At 41.2% G+C, this 23,996-nt stretch overlaps 1 protein-coding gene across 4 annotated transcripts in view; it reads right to left on the bottom strand.

The window, feature by feature from the left end:
• Positions 1–23,085, bottom strand: part of ICA1 (islet cell autoantigen 1) — an 87,759-nt gene extending 64,674 nt beyond the window's left edge. Inside the window, exons 1-2 of one of the 4 annotated variants that reach the window (XM_075587266.1) lie at positions 22,842–23,085; positions 1,503–1,538 (exon numbers count right to left, since the gene is read on the bottom strand). In XM_075587266.1, the coding sequence (XP_075443381.1) occupies positions 1,503–1,519 (17 nt within the window). In that variant the 5' untranslated portion in view covers positions 1,520–1,538; positions 22,842–23,085. Of the gene's footprint in view, positions 1–1,502; positions 1,539–18,491; positions 18,619–22,245; positions 22,602–22,841 lie in introns of those variants that run through there. The other 3 variants (XM_075587263.1, XM_075587264.1, XM_075587265.1) reach the window with 3 other exon arrangements.
• Between the last annotated feature and the right edge of the window lie 911 nt (positions 23,086–23,996).

Below are 23,996 nucleotides of genomic sequence, written 5' to 3'. Positions count from 1 at the left end.
CCTGGTCACATGATCTCCCACACAGAACTTTGCATCTTGGGTACTCTTCTGCTGAATGTCAACTGGGGTAGGGGAGAGGGGAGAATAGAAGCTCTTGCTACAGTCTAGTGCTTGCTAGGGGCAAAGAATACACAAATATAGAAATACCTAGGCAAGAAAAACACCCCTGTAAACCAGCACTCACGGTCAATGGTAGATACAATGATTGTAATAGAACGTATACAACATAAAATACTGATTGAGTAATACCAAATAGAACTCACCTATTACCATCTCTAGATTGTGATTTGATCTATCCACTATTTTGGCAACCCAGGTGAGTTTCAACTTGTTCTGCTGAACTAGCATTCCACTCTGGTGACTTTAGCCGACCTAGCATTTTGCTATAATTTATGATTTAGGATTAATTTCAGACGATTGATGTGAACCCCCCTCCCCTCCAGAATTAGGGTTTGGGTATTGAACTAAACCTCAAGAGCATTACAGCTACCACACTATACATTATTCTCCCCCTCCTGTATGGGATATTGTAGTCTATATTAGGGGCATTTACCCTTATTAGCTAGTGCTCACCATCCTTCCCTAGTTTCATATTGAGCTTTTATCACTGTGATGTTTACATGTCTATGTTTGTCCATCAGTATTTTATGTTGTATACCCTAATAAAATTCATGTTTCATTATTAAAATCATTACACCTACCATTGACCGTGAGTGCTGGTTTACAGCGGCTCTTTACTTGCCTAGGCAAGTATTTGTATATTTGTGTACTCGTTTGCTGCACTGACACGCATTTAGTGAACCCCGAGCCAAATCTTAGCCGAGAGATCACAGGAGAACGGATCGATCGGCAACTTAGCTAATCACTTGTCAGTGTGTAGATTGTATTGATGCACATATTGAATGGAAATTGTTTTTTTATTTAAAAACGGCAGCTTGAACTACTGCTTTAAGGAAAGATGCATCAACCATTACAAAACTGGTCAGGGATAAGTTATAGGATTATATATATTTTTTAAATCACAGAAAGAGACATTAATATTTTTCCATAACCCACTGGAGAATTTCACAATCAAGAATAAAACCAGGTTGAAAAAAAGAAAAACATTTTTAATGTACAAAATTAAATCTTTAAATGATGCATCATATATTACAGGGGTGCACAAACTTTTCCCCGTGCGCACAACTGCCTGCTCTCCTCGGGTCAAATGGCATGCGGGGTCATGTGACGTCACGTTGCCATGGTAACGTGACCCCGCGGTATCATTTGACGCTGTGTTACCATGACGACACGTCATTGGAAGGGAAGGCAAGTGTATTATAGAGGCATTGCGTGGTCCCCCCATCATTTAATTTAAATGCCTGGGTGGAGAGCGCGGGACCTCTATAACAGCCGGCCCCCCCTCCCCCCCAGTTAGCGCACCCCTGATATATTAGACAGAAGGAACCTGTGTGAGATATGTAAAGGCATTCAGTGCATACGGAATTTAAGAATTTACTTACTAATTGTGACCTTCCATATTTGGTTTCTACAGACACCTAGGAAAAACACAGAAAGATACATGTATCAAATTATCATGTTAGCATATACACACTTTTTTTTTTTTTTAAATCCATGTCAAGATGCATCTCTTGTTTAAGCACGTCTTGGGGTAACACAGGGTGTTTAAAGGAGCTGTCCGTGAGAGTAAGTGACCACCCTCACCTAATCTTGGATAAACTCCCTTAATGTTAGGACACCATTACAGTATACCTATTTATGAGTAATACTACTTATTGTAGGACACAATAAATAATGTTAAAGTAAACATTTTACAGTCTTAAGCCACTTTTTGGGGTTCCTAGAAAAAAAAAACATCTTGTAAGGTTTGCAATCACATTGGGAACCTGATGTAATGGTCAATGAAGTCAGAGGCATGTAGTGTCATTCTTTACTGTCCAAAGTGGCCTTTTGGACTATTTAACGTAAAACAGCCCAAACAACAACTTTGTACAATATAGAATAAGGCCCAGAGAGGCATCTCAGTTCTGAATGATTCAAATTGGAAACATATTGCACGGATGATTACTTTAAATAAAAGTTAACATACTGTCGTAACCATTTTCACGCCAAACCAGCACTTTACGAAGCTATAATTTAGTTTTACAGGCATGAGGGTAATTTTGGAGTAGGTGAACCAGAAAACGTCTGCCAACTACAAACTCAAATAAATTTACTTTGAATAATACAAATTCCATAACGAGAACTCTTAAAACTTGAAATATCTCCTGGAAGCGAGGGGATTAAAAGTATAAAGCAACAGATTATATTACATCTTGGATATAAAAAACACTTAAATAGTAAATACTAAGGCAGGGGTGGGTAACTCCAGTCCCCAAGTGCCAGCAACAGGTCAGGTTTTAAGGATATTCCTGCTTCAGCACAAGTGGCTCAATCAATGGCTCAGTCGAAGACAGGCATATACAGACACCTGGGCTGAAGCAGGGAAATCCTGAAGACTGGAGTTGTCCATCCCTGTACACATGCAATGTGCTCTCGAGTACGTGAAACAAATATTGCTTGTTGTGTGTGAAAAGAATAGAATTGTTTTAGAAACAGGAATAATGCGCTCCGGTCGCCTTCATAGCTAAAGCCACAGTCATATTTAAAATGGTCGAGTAGTAGTCTCTCATAGGGCCAAAACAAACTGTACTTTTTTTTTTTTTTTATAACTTGTATTTTATTATACATAAATGCATGATATACATAAAAAAAAAACATCAGGTGCATATTTAGCATATCATATACAATAACAAAAGCATAATAAACTCACGTAGTTTTTCGAGCCCTACTTAACCACGTGAGTGGGAATCGTCATGTGTAAGGTACTGGGGTAAAGAATAATATAAAAAAAAAAAAAAAAAAAAAAAGAGGGGGGGGGGGGGAGGAGGTAAAGGAGGGGGTGAGGGGGAAGGTGTATCCAAGGACAAGAATATATCTGGGGAACACCAGGACAGCGTGAGGATTGTGTATCAACTAGTGAGGTCTTTTTGTAGAATAAGTGATTGGGCGTAAGGAATATGAGGTTCTAGGTGTGGGGTTGGTTCTCATGCCCCCAAAGGAGAACGCATTTATTACTATTATAGCCAAATTGTGTTACGCTCTACCCCAGGGATGTCTGTTTGGGCAAGCCAGGGGGCCCAAACTTTTAGATAATTGTCGCCAGTGTCATTAACTAAGCTCGTTAGCTTTTCCATCTGGCAGATAAACCAAATACGATTCCGAATCTTTGGGATAATTGGGATATCGGGGCGTTTCCATAGTGCTGCGATCTCGCACCGCGTAGCTAGAGCAAAATGTGCAATTAGTTTATTGTGTGATTTTGATAGGCCCTTTAGGGGTCTGTTCATGAGAAACAGCCAAGGGTCTGGGGGAATAGTGAGATCAAATACTCTCTGGATCCAATTTCTGATCTTTTCCCATAGCGGGTATATCAGCGGGCAAGACCACAGCATATGTAACAGGTCAGCTGTTCCTCCACATTGTTTAGGGCACAATGGGGAGGACCCTGGTATAAACTTAGATAATTTGAGTGGGGTGAGGTACCATCTCATAAGAACTTTATATGCGTTCTCCTTCAGTGTGGTGCATATAGAACTTTTTGCGGCTCCTAGGAATATAGCATTCCACTCTTCGTCGTCCAAGGTCTCCCCTAGGTCTCTTTCCCATTGGGTACGGAATGTAGGTGATTGGTGCTTTGAGATTGCAGGTTCGACTACCTCTCTGTATATCGTAGATATGAGTCCCTTAGTGTCGGTTTCTGCCCGACAGAGCTTTTCAAAATTCGTCAATGGGGGGTATGGGGCAAATTTATTATAAAATGATCTGAGCTGGAGGTATTTATGGAATTCAGCGTGGGGAATGTCTTTTTCTAATCTGAGATGGTCAAAAGATTTAATTTTTAGATCATGGCCCTCCAGATCTTTGAGTCTAGTATAGCCTTTTTGTTTCCAAATTGAGTGATTATGACCAATAAGACCCGGTGCAAAGCTGGGATTATTCCAAATGGGTGACATCGGGGAATTTGCTGAAGTAAGTGAGTTTTTTAATCTTGATGCTTCCCAAACAGATAAGGAGTTAGCCATTGAGGTGAGCGGTAAAATAGTGTTTTTCCTTGATGTTTTAGGTAGCCAAATCAAATTGTTAAGCTCTAAAGGGGAGCAAGCCGCATGTTCGAGCTCAACCCATCTTTTTAATTTGGGGTCGGAATGCCATTGTATGACCTGGCTTAATTGAGCCGCTTTAAAATATGACAACAGGCAGGGTACCGCTAGGCCACCCGCTAAGATAGGTCTCTTCATAGATAATTTATTTACTCTCGGTTTTTTACCTCCCCAGATAAAATTAGATATTCCAGACTGAAGTGAGAGTATGTCCTTCAGTTTGAGTGGCACAGGTAGTGTCTGGAAGAGGTATAGGATACGGGGAAGTAGATTCATCTTAACGCTGTGAATCCTTCCGATCCAAGAAATCTTCTTGGAAGACCATCTGATTAGGTCTTGTTTTAGAGTCCAGATCAGTTTGGGATAATTTGCTTTATAGATGCTTTTTGCATCTTTGGTGATATAGGTCCCCAAATATTTTATCGAGTTCTTTTGCCAGTTAAAATTGAAATTTAGTTTCAGTAATTTCTCTGTATGCCTAGGGAGGTTGATATTCAGAGCTTCAGATTTGGATTGGTTAATCTTGAAACCTGAGACCTTGGAGAATTTATCTAGTAGGTCAAACAGGTTAGGTAATGACGTAAGGGGTAAGTCATATCCTACCCAGACTAATACACCCAGATCAGGTCGGTTTTGTTAAGGGGAGGCAGGCAGCGGATAACACCCGACGATTTATTGATCTGTTGGAATTGGCTAACAAAAATAACACACAAAGCATGCTATTAAGTCTGGATGCAGAAAAAGCTTTTGATAGGATAGACTGGCCATACTTAAAAGAGACGCTCGCGGCATTTGGCTTCGGAAATCGGGTGAGTAGAGCGATTATGTCACTATACTCAGGCCCAACCGCCAGGGTCATACATCAGGGCTTCCCCTCGGTCCCATTTCAAATCCAGAGTGGCACAAGACAGGGATGCCCGTTATCTCCCCTCCTGTTCGCCCTATGTATTGAACCCCTCGCGGCACGAATTCGTGATAGCCCGGATATCTCAGGGTTAAACGTTTACTCCCAATCACATAAAGCGGCCCTGTATGCTGATGATATCCTATTAATCATCTCCAAACCCCTTACGTCATTAACAAACTGTACTTTTAACCATGATTTAACCCAATAAAGACATCATCGTTACGTTCACTTGGGTCCAACATTGGACTGCATTTTTAACAAAGTATAGCGATTAGATTTACATTGTAAACTCTGGAGGCGTGTAATTGTTGCATCTTTAAAGTTACAGTATAATGTACAGCATATCGTCAACACTACGGAAGAAATGAATAACAATTAACCTGTTTAACAGGGGCACAACAAGCCAAATAATCCTGCAGGTATTCCACTGATCCAACCATAACTGTTTACTGATCAAGCAAAACTAAGAACATGCACAATTACATATCTATTTAACCCACTATATATCATTTCCACTTCCTGGGAAAACTATTAGAGGAATTCACAATGACAGATTTGATACTGTTCACTTATCTCTTTTTGAGAAGGGGAGGGGGGGTTGAGAGTTAGGTAAAGATGACGGTACATTTCCAGGCTAACCTCCAAAAGCACAATAGACAGGAAACATTAGTACAATGCTAAAGGAAACCAGTTTGTCAAATAAAATCAAAACTTTGCATAGGAGAGAAGATCTCCAGTAGCTATAAATTGGTCTTAAAAATGCACAGCAGCTCACAAAGTAGTGTGTGTAATCTATAGATATCTATATATTTATATACAGTATCTATATCTAAGACATACATACTAACATAATTGACTTTTTGAAACAAATGTATTCATGGTTGCAGTGTAGTTACTTTTATTCTTTTACAGAAAATCTATCTTTTTGCTGCCTGGCATCAAAAGATTATCTTGTATTCAATGGAATTGCTCGACACTCGACCTTTGGCCCTACAATGACGTATCCTCCCTTTCCCTTCAGAGGGCCAAAGAGGTGAATGGTTAGGAGGCACTGTCTTTGGGTGGGAAGTGGAAACAGGTCTATATCAGAGAAGTGAAACTATATGTTTCAGTCTCCTATGTGAATAATCCAACAATGCCTTAACAAAATGTTTAAATCGTAACTAGGGTCTTTTGCGCCGGAGGCAAGTTCCTCCAACTGCACCCCCTTCCCCCCCCCCCCAACCCCTCATTGACTCACAGCGAAGGCACAGTACACTGACAGGTACACAACACAGCACTGACAGACACAAAACAGCACACACAGTATACTTACATACCCTGACACAGGACACATTGGCAGCACTTTCCTCCCCATCACGTCGTAACCGGTGTCTACAATCCTATTCAGATGTCACATTGATACCAGAGGACAATACCCCTTGCCTTAGTATATTTATCAGCTCTACATCTCATCCTTGGATGAATACACCAGAGGACAATAGCTCAGTTACAGAATGCCAATCTTCTTAATACCTCATTAACAGATGAATAACCCTCCCTTGATTAATCTTATTCTCTATGTTTTTAAGTCTCCCATCTTCAGTTTAGATATCACATCTACTTCCTTGAAAGTTTAAATAAATACAATTAAATCTTGTATGGTTGATATGCTGCCATTAAAAAAGTTATCACAATGTACAAAGAATCCCTGACAAAGAGAAGGGAGCTTTACAATTAGGTTTTATATAATATGAAAATGAAGAATAATAATATTATATATCTCCGATTCAGTGCTATTGTGGTTGGTTGTGATGTTGGAAGCAGAAAGGACGAAGTACTTTTTACGGCTGACATTAACAGCAGCGTAATTTTCTTTTCTATAGACTTCGTATACAAGAAAGTATGACAAAAAGCAACACACCTGTCCTCAGCTTCTAAACTTAATGTTCTAATTGTGCCTAATAATAATAATAATAATTATTATAGATAAAAAATATCTATTGGTTGACTTCAATAAAGTACAATGACTTTCACATTTTACATATTGACATGAATTTTTACATATGCATCAGGTGCAAAACTAAACTACTCACTAGTGCAGTAAAACTCTTTTCTCCTCCTCTCTCTCCCCCCCACCCCCCGCCCCTGGAACGGAATGTTTAGCTGCAACCAAAACACCGCCAAGACACTTCACCGCAATGTCCAGTCTGCTGCACACTTGACCCAACAAGCTAAGCCAGGTTTACCGCTCGACAACTGACTGTTTAAATATCCTGCGCAGGACCACTACACTGCCTAGACAAGCCGTTCCAACGCACCATCTTTAAAATGTCCTGCGTGGGGCATTTAAAGATGGCATGTCGGAGCAGCTTGTCTACGCAGAGTAGCGGTCCAACGAACGTGGGACATTTAAACATGCAGTTGTTGGAGCGAGCGGGCGCAGCAGACCTGGCTTGTCGGGTAGGGGGCATGGTAGATGGCAGTCGGGTGCATGAGCAGACATCGCGGCCAATTGTCCTGCAGTGAAGTGTCCCGTGGCAGCACGCAGGCAGTGCTTCGGCCACGGCCAGACACGAACTGTTCAGCGGGAACCTTAAAAACAAAGTGTGAGACTGGCCGGCAAATTATTGGAGATAATGAAAAACGAGAGGTATTAAAACACATTAGTTGACTCTGTATTTACCAGGAAAGAATCAATTGCAAAAATAGTGCCACACGGGGAAGCCACAACCTTATTAATGAATAATTGGTTAGCTGGGGAAGTGCATAGGCGGCTTCACAAAATGAAAGAGAGCACCTGGTCCAGATGGAACGCACCCAAGTTCTTAAGGATCAAATTCAGTAATAGCCAAACCACTACATTTAATAGTCAAGGACCCCATTTAAACAAGACTGGAGTAAAGCAGATGTGGTGCCTATATTTGAAAAGGAAACAAGATCACAACCGACCTGTAAAGCCCGATATCAATAGTGGGGAAATTACTTGAATGTTTAGTACAAGATAATATTCAGGAATACCTAATGGATAAGAAAATTATTAGTAATAGTCAGCATGGATTTATTAAGGATAGGTTGTGCCAAAATAACCATATTAGTTTATTTGAGGCAAATAGGAATTTAGACCAGGGTAATGCAGTTGATGTGGTCTACTTAGATTTTGCAAAGGCTTTTCATACGGTACCACACAAGAGGTTAGTGTAGAAAATAAAAGAAATTGAACAGGGTAAAAATCTTTGCACCTGAATTGAAAACTTGAAGAATAGACAGAGTTATCATAAATTGAACTTTGTAAAAGAAAACTCGGGCGCTGACTCAAAGGAGATAGAAGAATAAATGTCACAGATACTACCTTGTCGAAATCCCCTACGTAAACCCCGAAAACGGAAGCACCTTTGGGGAATTGGGCTCCTGTGGCTCAACCCCACAAGGATCTATCCTGGATCCTTGAAAATATGTGGACAAAAGGAAAAAATAGGGGAGCACAGAATCAGTAAACACAGTCCCAGAGTAAGGACCAATGTATAAATAGAAAGCGGTAGTCAATGGTGGAATGGCTAGTGAAATAACCAAAAACCACCACACACTCAGTAATGCACAAGGGTTAAACAATGCACTTACTTGGTGTTTCGGGGCCAGATTGGGGTAATCGTAATATATATAATAAATCGCCACTTACACGGCCATGTACAGTATAAGCAATGAGATCCTCAAAGGTTTCTTTACTTTAGCCTTTTGCCTGATCTGTGCCTCAGTTTTAGTAGTCTTTGTTGAATCTCCCATTTGTTATTCAGACAGATGGGGCTGTAAATTCCCCCGTCACGCGATCCTCCCCCGCGATCAGGTTAAATGCATGGAGAGCGTGTTAGGTTAAAATATACAACATTTATTAACAGAATAAAAGTACACACTCGCATGTGGAAAAGTCTGTGTCAGAGGCTGCAGAGTCCGTACATGCTACGGTGCCAGAGGGCAGTTAAAATGTGGAATTTGTTACCCATGGAGACTGATGGCAGATACAATAGATATCTTAAATAAAAAAAAAAGGTTGGAAATCTTTTTGGAAAGCTATACAGGGATATACCAAATAAGTAAACATGGGAAGGATGTTGATCCAGGGAGTAATGTGATTGCCAATATTTTGAGTCAGGAAGGAATTTATGTTTCTCCTTATGAGACATCATTAGATAAATGTTTCACTGGGGTTTTTTGTTGGTCTTCCTCTGGATTAAAATACTGTAAATACAAATATAGGATAAGTATCAGTCGTCTAAATATAAAACACAGATTGAACTTGGACATAAGTCTTTTTTCAACCTCATCTACTATGTAACTGGTTACAACTATATTATGTTAGTCATGTGTGGGTATACAAAAGGATAGATTGAAAAACCCTTTTGTTAATATTCTTTATGCTTTCTACGAGCTAGAAAGGAAAAAAGAAACTAGAACTCTGGCTGCATCCTAAAATGTAAATATTGTGTTACAAATGAACAAAGAAACACAGACAACAGAGGAAAGTATCACACGTATACTGGCAAAGGGTACAATCATATAATCAGAAATGTTTAGGATAAAATGTATATTTAGATGTAAAGGTGAGATTGTAAGACCCAATTCATACTACACAAGCTTCACACAATGACTCAAAATAATCAGTACAATGGGTTACCTGATCCATGAAAAAGAAATAACTTACAGATATAACTCTACTTCAGGATCTAATCCCATCTAAGACCAATGTCTATTATCAGGATATGGGCAGCCAGGCAATGAGAATAACAAACTATTAAACCATGCAATAAAACATAAGAGAACTTAGACATAAATACAAGTCAAAAAACTCCCAGGAATTGGTTTCCTTTCGGATATAGACAATGCTGTGGATAGTGTAATTCTCCAATTGTAGGGAATCAGATGTGTATGTATAACCAACTACAAGGAGCAAAAATAAACCTCTGATCCAGCATCATATGCTTGGCAGGACAGATCTATAAAGATTACAGGAGATCTTGAAAACCCCGTTACTCAAAATCTGATATTAGCCTGGAGAGTGAATGTGGGCTGAATTATCTTCATCGCTGCCAAATATATGGTCTGTGGAAAAACAAAAGTTTATGATCTGGATAAGAGAGCGCAGTTTTCCTCTTGTGAGCTATTGCAGCTATAATCCATTCATCTACATACATACATACATATATATAAAAAGGCTGTTGACACTCGATCAGAACTTGACTTTTGCAGAGACGCTTTTTCGGAAACTGTCTGATTTGTTGGTCTGGGGCAAGTTTCCAGATTATAAAGACGAGGACATTCTTCAGTGAGAAATTTCAAGAGCGGTTCTAATACATCTGATGTACTAGGGTAGTTAAGCCCAAACCGGAGAGATTTAACTTCCAGGCTGCACGATAATGTTTTGCTTTTGCTACATCCCCATCTGAGGCTGTTCAGGTGAGGAGTTGTTCTTCATGTAGCCCCCTTTCAGCTTTTTCAGGGTGAGGAAATTGAGTAATAAGTGACCTGGTACTTTTAAAAATCAACTGACTTGCCACATGTTGCACAAAAGGAGGCAACAAGCTACATCCACCCTCCAGGGCAAAAGCCCCGTCTGTGTCTGGTTACCCGCTGCCCTCACTGACCGGTCAGATCATGATAGGGGTCTCTGGATCACAGGATTTATCCCTGGTCGTAGATTTTTAAGAATATGTAATAGCGCTTTATCAAGTACAAGTTTCTATATGTGAAGGAAGGGGGGGGGGGGGGGAAGGGGGGGAAACCAGGAACAAAGACACACAGCTCTGCACCAGAGGCTGGCTTTTATGATGCCACGAGGTAGGGCCAATATTTTTTTGGTAAGCATTGACTTCTGGGGAAATTACCATAACATTCAAAAACGGTTTAAGTAAAGCAGGCTGGAGGTACACCACGGCAATACCTACTAATTTATACTTTTGATGCTGCTCAACGTCAATGCTTGCAGTTTATTTGTAGGCCGAATGGGAGCGCCTAGACGTTGCAGCCATCTTAGATTTCTACCTCCCTGAAGCCTGTGCCGAAATGTTAATAAAACTACATGCATTGTCATTTCATCAGCAGTTTCATGTACAGAATAAATTAAAAGTATTCATTGGAAACCAGCACCTTCCCACGCCCCCCATTGACATTCCACTCACAAAATACTTATGAACCAGGAGAAGGATACAGCATTGAAAACTTCAAGTGTCACCATCAGATTTTAGTTACTTCCTGGTTTATACAGGAGCGAGAGATATCTGCTGAACCCTATTGGTACAGTATATTGGCCGACTAGAGGGGTGCTATCAGGGATAGTTACTGAACCAAACTATGTACAAAACGGTACAGGAATCAAAATAAAACCGATTTAAAAAAACAAAAACATTTCTCAACTGGAGACAACCTCTGCTCTTAAAATAATGAGGGACCACTATCTCTCTCAGGACACTAATGTGTTGAACTTAAAATAAGGTTCTAAACAATGTTATATAAGATCTAGTGTATGTATTTTATTTCCTGGTTTGCCATTTCTCCCCGGTCCATAAAAATCTAGACAAGTGCAAATCTCAGGATAACAGTCATGTCAGATACTGCTCCTCATCGTGTCATTCTCAGAGCCACTGGGACATCCAATGTGTTATAGGACATAAGGAATGTTACAACATATTGCTATTACATAATGTGTTTTTACGGTCCATTATTTTTCAAGCAAAAACGCCTTACCGGATTTATTCAGGTATTTGTATTTATTGTATTGTGAATTTTCACAGTGGTTTTGAGATATTTTCCAACCTTACACCTACTATTCCAATGTGTCACAGACATGGTGCCATAGAGAGAACAATGCAGGGTGTGGTTTTAAAGTGTACACAGAAGTTATTTAGGTGGTTTGTCACACTCTCACATATACTCCTAGCACCTCACAACGGTGTAACATAGAAAATGAGGTTGAAAAAAAGATACACGTCCATCCAATGCAACCTATGCAAAGTTTAGATGACATGCTGTACTTTATCCTATATCCGTACATTGATCCAGAGGAAGGCAAGCAAAAAACCCCGGTGAAATATCATCTAATGATATCTCATAAGCGGAAAAATAAATTTATACCGGACACCAAATATAGGAGTCAAATACTCCCTGGATCAACATCCTTCCCATGTTTATTTATTTGGTATAGCCATGTACAGGAGGGCCCCGGGTATACGGCGGGTTCCGTTCCAGAGGCCCGCCGTATAGTGAAAATCGCCAGAAAGCGGATCCGGTGATTTTCAGTGCAGCGCATGCGCAAACCGGCATTTTTGCCGTTCTGCGCATGTGCGACCTATGCTCTGTGTGCGCAACCTGCGGTCTGCGCATGCGCACAACCTGCGGTCTGCGCATGCGCACAACCTGCGGTCGGCGCATGCGCGACGGGCGCACCCACCCGTTCTGCGCATGCGCGATTTCCAATTCAACATGGCGGCCCCCTTCTCGGATCGCCGAAAAGCGGGCCCTGCTGTCTACCTTTCCTTTCTAAAAAGATGTCCAACCTTCTTATGAAGATAATCAGTTGTATCTGATATCAGTCTCCATGGGTAACGGATTCTACATTTTAACAGCCCTTATTATAAAGAAACCTTCCTTTGTCGCTGTGAAATCTCCTTTCCGCCAACCTTAAGGCCTCGGATATACTAGGCGCACACAGCATCGCACGAGCCTGCTGCAGAGGTGATCTGTGGCCTGTGCGATGGGGAGGAGACGTGATGGGGAGATGTGTCGGAGGTGTGCCCATGAAATCTAGTGAGCGGTTCGCCCCAATTGGCCGAGCCACGTACGTGACCCGGCCGTCATACGATAAAATCTAATTATTTGGTTGCGCAAAAAAAAAAAAAAAAAAACTTTTGCAGTCACGCGCTCTTTGGCCACCCTCATTGAGGTACAGCCTTTTGTTTGTGGCGCGGGATCCCTGATGAAGTAATCTACGAAACATGTAGGATTGTCTTTTGATATTGTGGACAAGAACAGCTTGTTCCAGTGTGTCTTCTATGTAACCCTGCGGGTAGTGTGTCACGGACTTTGCTACATACAGTAGTATACTTGGATGTTTCATGCTGCAACAGATGAGAAAGGCTTCTGACCAGACCGGAGGCAGTACATGCAGATTTTCCCTCATGAAGCAAGTCACCTGTATCCAGGAGTGGTAATATGTACCCTAAACATGCCCTGCTTGTATTGTATTGTATGTCTTTATTTATATAGCGCCATTAATGTACATAGCGCTTCACAGCAGTAATACATGTGGTAATCAAATAAATAACCGATAATATAAATAATAGATCATGGGAATAAGTGCTTTAGACATTAAGGAAGAGGAGTCCCTGCTCCGAGGAGCTTACAGTCTAATTGGTAGGTAGGGAGAACGTACAGGGACAGTAGGAGGGAGTTCTGGTAAGTGCGTCTGCAGGGGGCCAAGCTTTATGTATCATGCTTGTTTGAATAACCTTCTTGTACAGTACTTGCATTTCTTACACACTATGTTGTCACAATATATTTACTGTTTTCTTCTCCAATAATCTGCCTGCCCATCTCACACTGAAAGGGTCCTATATTTTCCTTTCTAATTATTGTGTTATTAAGGTACTTAAAGAACTTTTTAGGGTTGATCTTACTTTCTATTGCAATCCTTTTTTCATTAGCCATTTTTGCTAATCCGATTGCCCTTTTGCAACTTTTGTTACATTCTTTATAATTCTGACATGATGCTCCATCCTTACTGACTTTAAAAATCTAAATGTCTGCCTCTTTTCCATTTTCTCCCCTTCCTGTTTATTTATTTAGGGTGGTTCGTGTATACATCAGAAGTTTGCAAGAAAACACTTTGCATGGTCGTAGAACTAGTCTGTACCATTGATGACCATGAATTAGGTAATTTTTGAGAAAAGCAAATATTGTTAAAGAATATGAAATGCCAAATGGAAAACGATGTAAATATTTTGGAGCTCTTTATGCGTTGGTAAAATCTGGTTCACCTCAGGAGTGAAGTATCACAAATCCAGAAAACAGTTTCCACTGTATAATATAAATTGCACTATGCTAGCAAAAAATGCAAGTGGTAGTGACACTGATGTTTGGGGTCATTTTATTCTACTTTGACTCCATAAAAGCCATTAAGACCAACATTTGATATGCAAATTGATGCATAGATCAATGCCGCAGTAACCAGTGAATAATAAAGGATAGTGAGCGTGAGTAATTAATTTTCTACTTGCATATGCCTTGCCCAATTAAAAGACAATTGTCCAACACAGCAGTAGATGTTGAAATGACCCATAATCATCTTTGATGGTCTCTGGACTGTGAGGTTAAAGGCAGGCTACATCCCAATAAGAATAGTCTAAATATCAATAAAATATTCAACCTACCACACAAGTAATGGTCTTAATGGTTTTCCTATGTGTTGCCATATTTAGGCTTGATTTGGGGCTACGGCACAGAAAGCCTTATTTAATTCAGCGGGACTTGCCATGCAGTGGCACTATAAAACTTTACTGAATAAGTCCCTTAGTGTTCAGCAGCTCTCTGCTTTTCAACGGTCACTTCTTGTGACGTCATTCATGGCTCTGTCTGTGAGAAGGATAGCTTAGTAACAGTAAGAGGGAGGTGATTCAGATACAGATGTACTCCAACGATTCTTTCCATGTGTGGCTTGCAATGGTCACCTTAAAATAACTAATGGGAAAAGCTTCCTGCTCAGATAAATGTAGCCATCTAGTCTGTTTGAGTGAAACTCTGAAATGCACTTTAAGGGCATTAAAAAAGTTATACAATGCCTCTGTATCCATTTTTACAATTAAAAGCAGTAAAACTACAAAAAGTATTTGCAACTTAAGAAAGTGTCCCTTTAAATTCAGAATGTGGGGAATTCTCTCTCAAGAGTGCACATAAGGAATTGAAAAAACTGTCCACATCAACGTGAGTATTAAAGAAGTTAAGCTGCATAAACGTAATTTGGCCTGATGAAAGGTACAGTGGACAAGAAACATTATTATTGTTTTATATGTTAATCAATAAAATTACAAAGCTCTATTAAAAACTGTTGTACCACATGTAAGAAGAGTGTGCAACTTACAGTATGTATCAAGTCTTTTTTTTCAGCGAGCAGAGGGGATGGCCGCTTTAAATGTGCAAGTGGCTTCCAGATTGCATATAAAAGTACTCATCACATGATTACATAGAGATTAAAACATTGGTATATTAATTATAAGAAGCAATAAATACAAAGCACATACAAGTATTATCATATGACTAAAGCACAAATACAGCAATGATGCACAAGGATATTTTTTTTATTATTAATAAACAGATATAGAAAGTAATGATTGTAAAGTAAACTATTATATCAGCTGTTTGTGACAATCAGGACCAACTGCTGAGCCGCAATTCATTGTTCCCTCAATTTATTTATAAAATCTTTTGCTAAGAGGTAAGACACATTTACCTCTCGTTTTCAAGTATGTCCTGGACACAGAGTTATGACAATACATGGTTACATTATGTTCTGACTCAAGCACACTGTGGCAAGTGGTAGAGACAGGCAGTTAACTCAATCCCCGTAGATGCACAGGGGGAACTGGGCAGGTGGCAAAAGTGAGGGGGAGGTAAATTATGATAACTTTACCAGGAGAGGGGACAACCAACTGCTCCTGAAGGCTGCTGGTTCCAAAAGAAAGGCATGCTTTCTTGTCCAAGCTGGAATAATAATGGGGTAAACCAACTAGCAGGGCAGGATACCCAAACCATCTCAGATTTGAGCAGGGGGGGGGGGGAAACCAAGGCAACAGGCTGGGAAGCCACAAGGGAAAGCAACAATGCAATTTACACAGAGTGCTGCCAGCCTCAGAACAGAGAAAACATGCAATCTGGTTCCAGGACACATTAAATGAACAGAGTTATACATTATATTTAAAGACATTGCCTGAACAGTTAAAGATAATAGATTATAGTTGTATGTAACAGTCAGCGCATTGCTTACAAACCAAAGATTAATTTATTTCCGAGTACTAGGATACATCAACCTTTTCCAGATCACACAGAGCACTATTCTTTCCACTATGTCACAAGCAATTAGATAGCCACAAGAAGAAAAATTAGATAACAAATTGGGGCTAGTTAATATATTGTCCTTTATACAGTAGTACTTGCAATTCAATTTTGTGCCTGAAGAACAGAAAGATTAAATGACGCCCCCCTGGGTAAGAAAGAGAGCAGACAGAATTTTAACCAGCTTCAGAAAGTGTTCATCACTAAACTACTCCTTGAAGTTACAAATCAGTTATAACTAGTCGGTGAAAAAACAGTTGTGATGTGCTCAATATTCAAAAGTGGAGTGAAGGAAAAGAAGTGATTTTAAAGGCGATTGAAGTGCTTAGCAGTTAAAGAAAAAGTTCACAAAAAAAAGGCGTAAAACATGTTAAACCAGTGATTGTGAGCCAACGCAAAAAAACTTTCCTCCTCAATGGAGAGTTGCTGGTGTACATATGGATGGCTCAAACATCACAGATCTACAAAGGTTGAAAAAGGGAGAAAAGTGCAAACTCACGGTGTAGTATAACAAAATATTTAGTGGTATAAAAAAGGTAATAAATGCACGTACAGCATAAATAATCAAATAAGCATTTTGGTATAAAACCGTATGGAAGAGGTCTCTAAGGCAGACGAACCCGCGCACAGGCACCTAGTCAGGATGGATGGCAGTGGAGAGCGAGTGGTTCGGTTACTGCAGCAGTGGGGACATCAGTTCCGGTGCAGGTAGCCACCGATCCAGGTCACAGGATACACCTCACTCCACTCAACCAGATGATTTCAGGTGGAATCACACATCAGTCGGGACGCTCACAGATTATGTCACGGCCTAAGCTCATCCAGAGCGAATAGGCAACTCTGGACAAAAGCGTCTTAATAATAAATTCAATAGCTGGCCTTAGCAACCAGATATTGAATGGGTGCAGAAGAAAGGCAAAGTACACAAGAACTAAATCCTGTGTGTTTCGTAGCAGGTGCTACTTCATTAGCGAATAACTGGTCAGTGTCTATTTTCCCTTGGGACTGCAATCTGTAATTACGCTATATCAATCTTCACAAGATTTCCCACAAAATAAATGGCCAGTGGTAATCCCAGTTACAAACTGGAGCTGCATTGTACCAGAAACATTCTCTGTTACGCTCAGCCTTTTTTCTTTATGACTCAAGTAACATTTCATTGCTTTTCAAAATTTAGATCCAGCATTAGCCCTGAAAAGCATATCAAATACCAGAGTACAAAGCACATACTATTACAACATGTTTTTAAAGGTGCCAGAACAGGAAGAAAAAAAAAAAAAAAAAAAGGGCCACAAGAATATTATAATGTAACTAGCTGTACTCAGCGTAACATACGCCAATCTAGCAGATCTTAAAGGCTATTAAACATTCTGTTTTCACCTCTCCCTGTAATGTCTTGCGGTTTCTTATTCCCCGCTTCCCACCTTACTTTCTCCTCCATCATGCCCTGCTCCTCTTTGCAATCTCTCCTCCCCGCCTTACTGTGTTTGCTCCTCTCTGCACACTACACTCCCTCCTCATTTCATCCATGTCCTTTTCTCCTCGCAGTCTCTCCGTTTCTTCCTCCTAACCATCTTGCTGTCTCTCCTCCCTTCTCTTTGCACTCCCTCCTGCCACATGTGCACACTGCTTTCAATTCCCTCCTCATCATCCCTGTCTCTCCACTTCCAGTGTATCCCCCTCCCTTTCTTACCGTCTCTCCCCCCCCCCCCTCCTCCCCATGTGTCTCCTCTTCTTGCCGTGTCTCCTTGAGGCATTCCAGTTGTTGCAGACATCCTAGCTTTTTATATACATACCAGCTGTACCCAGCGTAACGTTTGCCGATCAAGGAGATCTGAAAGGGTTATTAAACATTCACGCATTTTTTTTTACTGATATTTTTTAATCGAAAATCTTCTAAAGACACAATTGTCAATTTCTGGGGTATTTTACGACACTAGAGTAAGTGAATCAAATGATCCGACTCTTGATATATGTTGCTCTAATTGTCCATGACTAAAAATAGGCTTTGGTAAGTAAAGGCATATTTTATCAACCATTTAGCCTTCTGACTTATTTATGGTCATTGAAATGGCCAACTGTATGGGAAATTGTTTTCATCTGAAACAGAATGGCAAAATCACTGGGTGTCTGGGTGAGTGACAGACATGCCGTTCAGCTTTTCACAGAGGGGGAGCGATGTGCGACCTACAGTACAACCTGTCATTCTCCCTCTGCACACCACTGCCATTCAAATTCCTGGGTGAGTGACAGGCCGATCAGCCTGTAACACACACCAGAATGTTTGTCTGTTTCCTCCTACTCACCTTGTCGTCTCTCCTCCTGTCTGCACACTGCTCTACAGTCTCTCCTCGTCATCCCTCTGTTTCCGCCTCTCCTTGCTGTCTCTCTGTTCCCTCTCCCCTCCTTGCTGCCTGTGACTCTCTCTTCACCCGTCTCCTCCCACTCCTTGAGGCATCCAGTTGTTGCTTAGCAACCCTGTAACAGCTGTACCTTTGTACAGAAACATACCTAAGCCTTCAATACATATATTTTGGATACTTTAAAGACTGCAATGATTGCAAATTCTTGAAGTATAATAATGTGCGATACCTGTACCATATAAATGTATATTAGTGTGAAAAATCGTACTTGGTTTCCGAAACTACAATGAATTAGCAGAAACAATCCAAGGCCCTTGGCAGAGCATATTTGGCCCTCGGGCGCAAGTTGAACAGCCCTGACATACAATGTATGCTTGTCAGGGTTTCATATTGAATGAAAGAATTCTGCTGTGAGTGACTCAAATGATCAGGGAATGTAGCAGTTCACAATGGCAGACATTAATTGTAGCCATAAATACGATTTTTCCCATCAATACATCACCCGGACAACTTTGGTGCATGTGAGGCGAAGGGAGGGGGGTTTGGTGGAGGAGAGAAGATGAGGGCTTGGTGTGTAATGAATAACAGTGTGCATGTGAAGGCGACATTTGTAGACTTCAACGTTTGCCACTAAAACGCAAGCGGATTTGCTTGCACTGCCGTCATAGTGAATGATGCAAACGCTAACAAAAGTGCATTTGTGTTCTCAAACATCTGGCAGCGTCACTCTTTGGCTTTTGGAAATTTGGGGAATTTTGTATGTAGTTCACCTTCCAATGTCTGTTAAACCAATAAATGTATTTTGGCCAAATACATTGTAGCAATATGAGATAAAGCAACAGATATATTGAGCCTGTCATGCATGCAAGGAGCTGGCTCCCCTGCCTGCTTCTCAATTACTGAAGGGAGCCAATAATATATATATATATTATATATATATATATATATATATATATATATATATATATATATATAAAAAAGGGCTACTGGAATCTGATCGCGGTTGCACAGTAAATTACTTCATATTCAGTCTTTTTTTTTTTTTTTTTTTTTTTTTAAACAAACCTAACTACACCTGCTCAGAACCTGAAAAGCAGGTTTGCCATTTAAAATGCCAGGATGTGTACACAGCAAAACTAAACACGCTGTGATGAACACAAGTGGGTTATTTAAAGGAGCAAAAACTATACAAAAAATAAAATAAAACTTCACCATTTTGTGTCTTCTCATGCAACACAGAACACCGATTTATACATATAGGCCATATTTACTAAGCAGTCTTTTGCCATAAGGCCATAAGACCACCTCCCCCCCTCTCCTTTCCCCTCCCCAAATCCTGCACTAAGATATCTTGAAGGGATCTTCCAGTCCCTGAAAGTGCCTTATGGGAAAAGTGTGTTTAGTAAATATGAGCCACAGCGCTCTCGCCGCGCCCCCCCTCACTTTGTTCAAAGCCAACATTTCACTCTAATGTACCCAACAGAATAGAATGGAGTGAGCTTGGATCCTATTTATTAGAAATTATGAAATTGAGATACATTTTGAATTGTCAAAATCTGAAACTCCCCTGCTAATTAGTTCACCAAGAATAACGAAAGTGGCCGTTTTATGGTGATTAAGTTAATGATTTATTTTGAATTTGGTTAGCAGATGTGTCAACTCATGATACAGAAATGGCACAAACCTTGCATAAAGCAAGTGACTTTCAGAATGCAACAAGTAGTAATACTGTACTATGAAATAGATATGGAAATCTCACTATTACAGACATTCTCCATTCATTTATATAATAGAGCACAGCTTAATTTTGTTACTGTACTTATGACTTTCTAGATTACTGAATGGATCTACAGTAACTTGGAGGAAGGTCAGCCCGCCACTTAACAATTACATCAGTATTAAGTAGTGATCGTTTGGGAGATATCAGCACTTTAAATGTTAATTTCCAATTCAGATATATTTGGGCATTGTAAATAGTTACCGGGTTAAAAAGACAGCCCTGCATGGATGGAAACATACTGTAGATCTAAACATCTGTAGATCTGAACAAAAAAGGTTCAAGGCAATGTAAGAGTTCTGTAAATTAGGTGGCTTAAAAGTCAAACTAGAAAAAAAAAAAACCACAACAATTATGACTGCGCTTGAATTGGAAACACAATGGTTTTGGAATCTTGTCTATACTGTATATTATACTTTCATCTATAAAGATCCATCATATTGGTCCCATAAAAAGTGATCACAATCTACAATGAACCAAGTGAGGGAATACCGCTTATACCCGATTAAATAATGTTGCAGTAATTCAAACTAAGCTACAGAACACAATGATGGCCATTTTTTAAAGATTCCATCTAAAAATATTTTATAATTCTCCAAAAGACTAGAGAATGGAACAATTATGTATACAATGAATGAGAACTGGAAAGTAAAATCGCACATTTTGTTCCATGTACAGTATATTGAGCAGTAAGTAGCATTCTTAGAAGGTCAATGGATTATACAAGTATTTACATTATTCAGTAGCGTACTAAATAACTGACTGAAGTTGTTGCAAAACAAGCACATTTTGTGCCTATTTATTTTTGTGGAAATACTTGTTTTTTGTTTTGTTTTTTAACACTTTCAATTAACAAAGGCTACCTTTAAAAAGTATAGTTGTTGTAAAGTTTTCTTGTATTTTAGCCCTGGTAAAAAATGATTAAAAGGAGCATTGTCGTATTCCTCACAATAAAAAGGTACAATGTGATAATGTTCCATTATTTAAACTAACCTCTAGGCAACAGCACAAAACTGGCGTCTAGTGAAAAGATGACGTGGATCTCGGTTTCACCTGCCACAGCCTACAGTCCCAGGTACACTGACAGGCGGAACAAATAATGACAGTGCGTAGAACATTTAACACTGTCACTGTTGTAAGGATGTTCTACGTTACATTAATAAGCAACAAAAGACAATTGGGCGACAGAGTTTAAGCATACGTCATCCACTTGTCGTTAAACCCACCAACGCTGGAGAGGCCAGCAATTCACTGCTTTGCAACGCGCCGTCATTGCAGATGTTAGCATCATCAGCACTGAAGGGGTCAATACAGGTGACACTATTTGTGACCTGGCTTAACGCACTTTAGTGCCATGGCGTGGAAAGTCTCTGTGGCCATTAAGGGATCAATTTAAGTCCCCCAACTCTGAAATGTTACACAATGGTAAATGTTTAAAACAAAAACAAAAAAAAGTTTGAACAACTTCTTTAGATCATTTAACATTGGTAACATTGTGACATTGATTCAGGGTCACAAAATGATAGTGTGGAGGATAAACACCTGTGTGGAACGTACATGTCTTAGTAAATGAACACCACTAGTAAGAAGAAGCTAAGCAACCAAGTGTGACAAAGATGTATACTGTACAGATCATGTGTCTGTTAGGTTTCCACATGCTTTTAGCAAACACACGTAAACCTGGCAGAGAAAGGGGTTCAAGAGACACCGTTTGGGAGTCATAGATCAATCCAGAAAGCAGCACTACATGCTAGCCCCCCAACTCCTTCTCCCATCAGCCATGTACTGTGAAACACACCTGGTAGGGCTCCCAGCACCTCAACGGGCTGGGATCTTAACAGAGCTGCCAGAGAGGGGCACATCCCACCCCGGCCGCCTCAAACATGACAACAAAACGCCCATAATGTATGATACAAGTACCTAGGATGAAAGCAATGCGGTTGCTGCTGCAAAGGCTGATTAACAGGAGCCGATCCCAGGGCCGCTGATGGGGGAGGTTGCACAGTATGTATCCCTTGCAACGTCAGCCCAGCACCAGGATCTTCCTCCTCCTCCCACACACCGAGTCCCAGCCCCAAGAGAGGAGGATCCCCCGAAAACACATACACACACACACACCGAGTCCCAGACCCAAGAGAGGAGGATCCCCCGAAAACACACACACACACACACACACACACCGAGTCCCAGACCCAAGAGAGGAGGATCCCCCGAGAAAAAAAAAAAAAAAAACCACACACACACACACACACACAGAGTCCCAGCCCCAAGAGAGGAGGTCCCCCCGAGAATACACACACACACACACACACGGCGAATTGGGGGACACACTCCGCAGCCCTCACATGTTGGGAACAGCCTGAGCCCAGGTGGTCTGTGTGTAACCTATTCAGTTGCAGTGGGGAAACATGTCTCAGCACATGCACACTGCTGCAGATTCTCCGCAGCGCCAGCCTGCAAACACATGCACAGCTACATAATGCAAATGCGTAAACTAACATGCACTGATCATTTACCCCATGCAGTGCCGGAGGAGGCTGAGCGGCGTTCACCCCCCCACCAGGTGCAGGCCGGCTGGGACGCCCCTCCGGGATGTTGGCTCTCAGGCTGCAGCTCCTCCTCGCCCGTGCGGGGGAACCTCTGTGCCGCGGGGAGTCGCAGAACAAGCCTGCAGGTGTCCGCCCAAACGTCATCCCGTGCATCACCACTGACGTCACAAGAGCATCCAGAAACCCTTCCTTCCTACCTCCTCCTCCACCACCCGCAGCGACTCAGGGTGAAAGGAATCACGTGATGCTGAGACGTCAGAGGGAGGGAAGGGTATGGGATGTGCAGGCTCTTCTGTGTCAGTGCTGGGGATAGGGCTGCAACCTGTACTCCTGACTTTTACCCTATTGAGAGAAGTGAATACGTGTTTTTTTATGTATTGAATCAATCTATCACAATATCCTGGGTTTAAATAGCAACCCTAGTTGTGCAATCTATTCCAATATGAGGGCTGCATACTGTATCTCAAAGGGCTGCTTCAGCGCCTGGCCACATCTGAAAGCTAAAAATGTCAAATTTTAAAGGCGCAATCCAAGCAATATCCTACATGTGTTTTTTTTTTCTTTAAATAAATCAGTTCTATAGTATTAGATAATACGTACAGGAGGGCCCCGGGTATACGGCGGGTTCCGTTCCAAGGGCCCGCCGTATAGTGAAAATCGCCGGAAAGCGGACCCGGCGATTTTCAGTGATTTTGCATGCGCAGATCGGCATTTTTGACGTTCTGCGCATGTGCGACCTACGGTCTGCGCATGCGCGACCTACGGTCTGCGCATGCGCGCCGGGCGCACCCGCCCATTCTGCACATGCGCGACTGAGGATCCAAGATGGCGGCCCCCTTCTCGGGTCCGCCGTATCAGCGGATCGACGAAAAGCGGGGCTCCGAGAAGTGGGGCCCTGCTGTATTACCTTTTTTTATTTTAAAATTCAACTTAAGCTTCAAATTCCTGCAGGAGAGAAGAGAGGGGGCAGTGCTGAGGGAAGGGGAGGGTGTGCTGAGGAAATGGGAGGGCCCTGCAGTACTGCAGGAGAGAAGGGAGGAGGGTGGTGCTGAGGGAAGGGGAGGGCTCTGCAGTACTGCAGGAGAGAAGGGAGGAGGGCGACAGCCAGGAAAGGGGAGGGCC

This window comes from Ascaphus truei, chromosome 2 (assembly GCF_040206685.1).
Source record: "Ascaphus truei isolate aAscTru1 chromosome 2, aAscTru1.hap1, whole genome shotgun sequence".
Lineage (NCBI taxonomy): Eukaryota > Metazoa > Chordata > Amphibia > Anura > Ascaphidae > Ascaphus > Ascaphus truei.
Note: the sequence above shows the minus strand (reverse complement) of the source record. Positions and strands in the feature narration are given on the sequence as shown.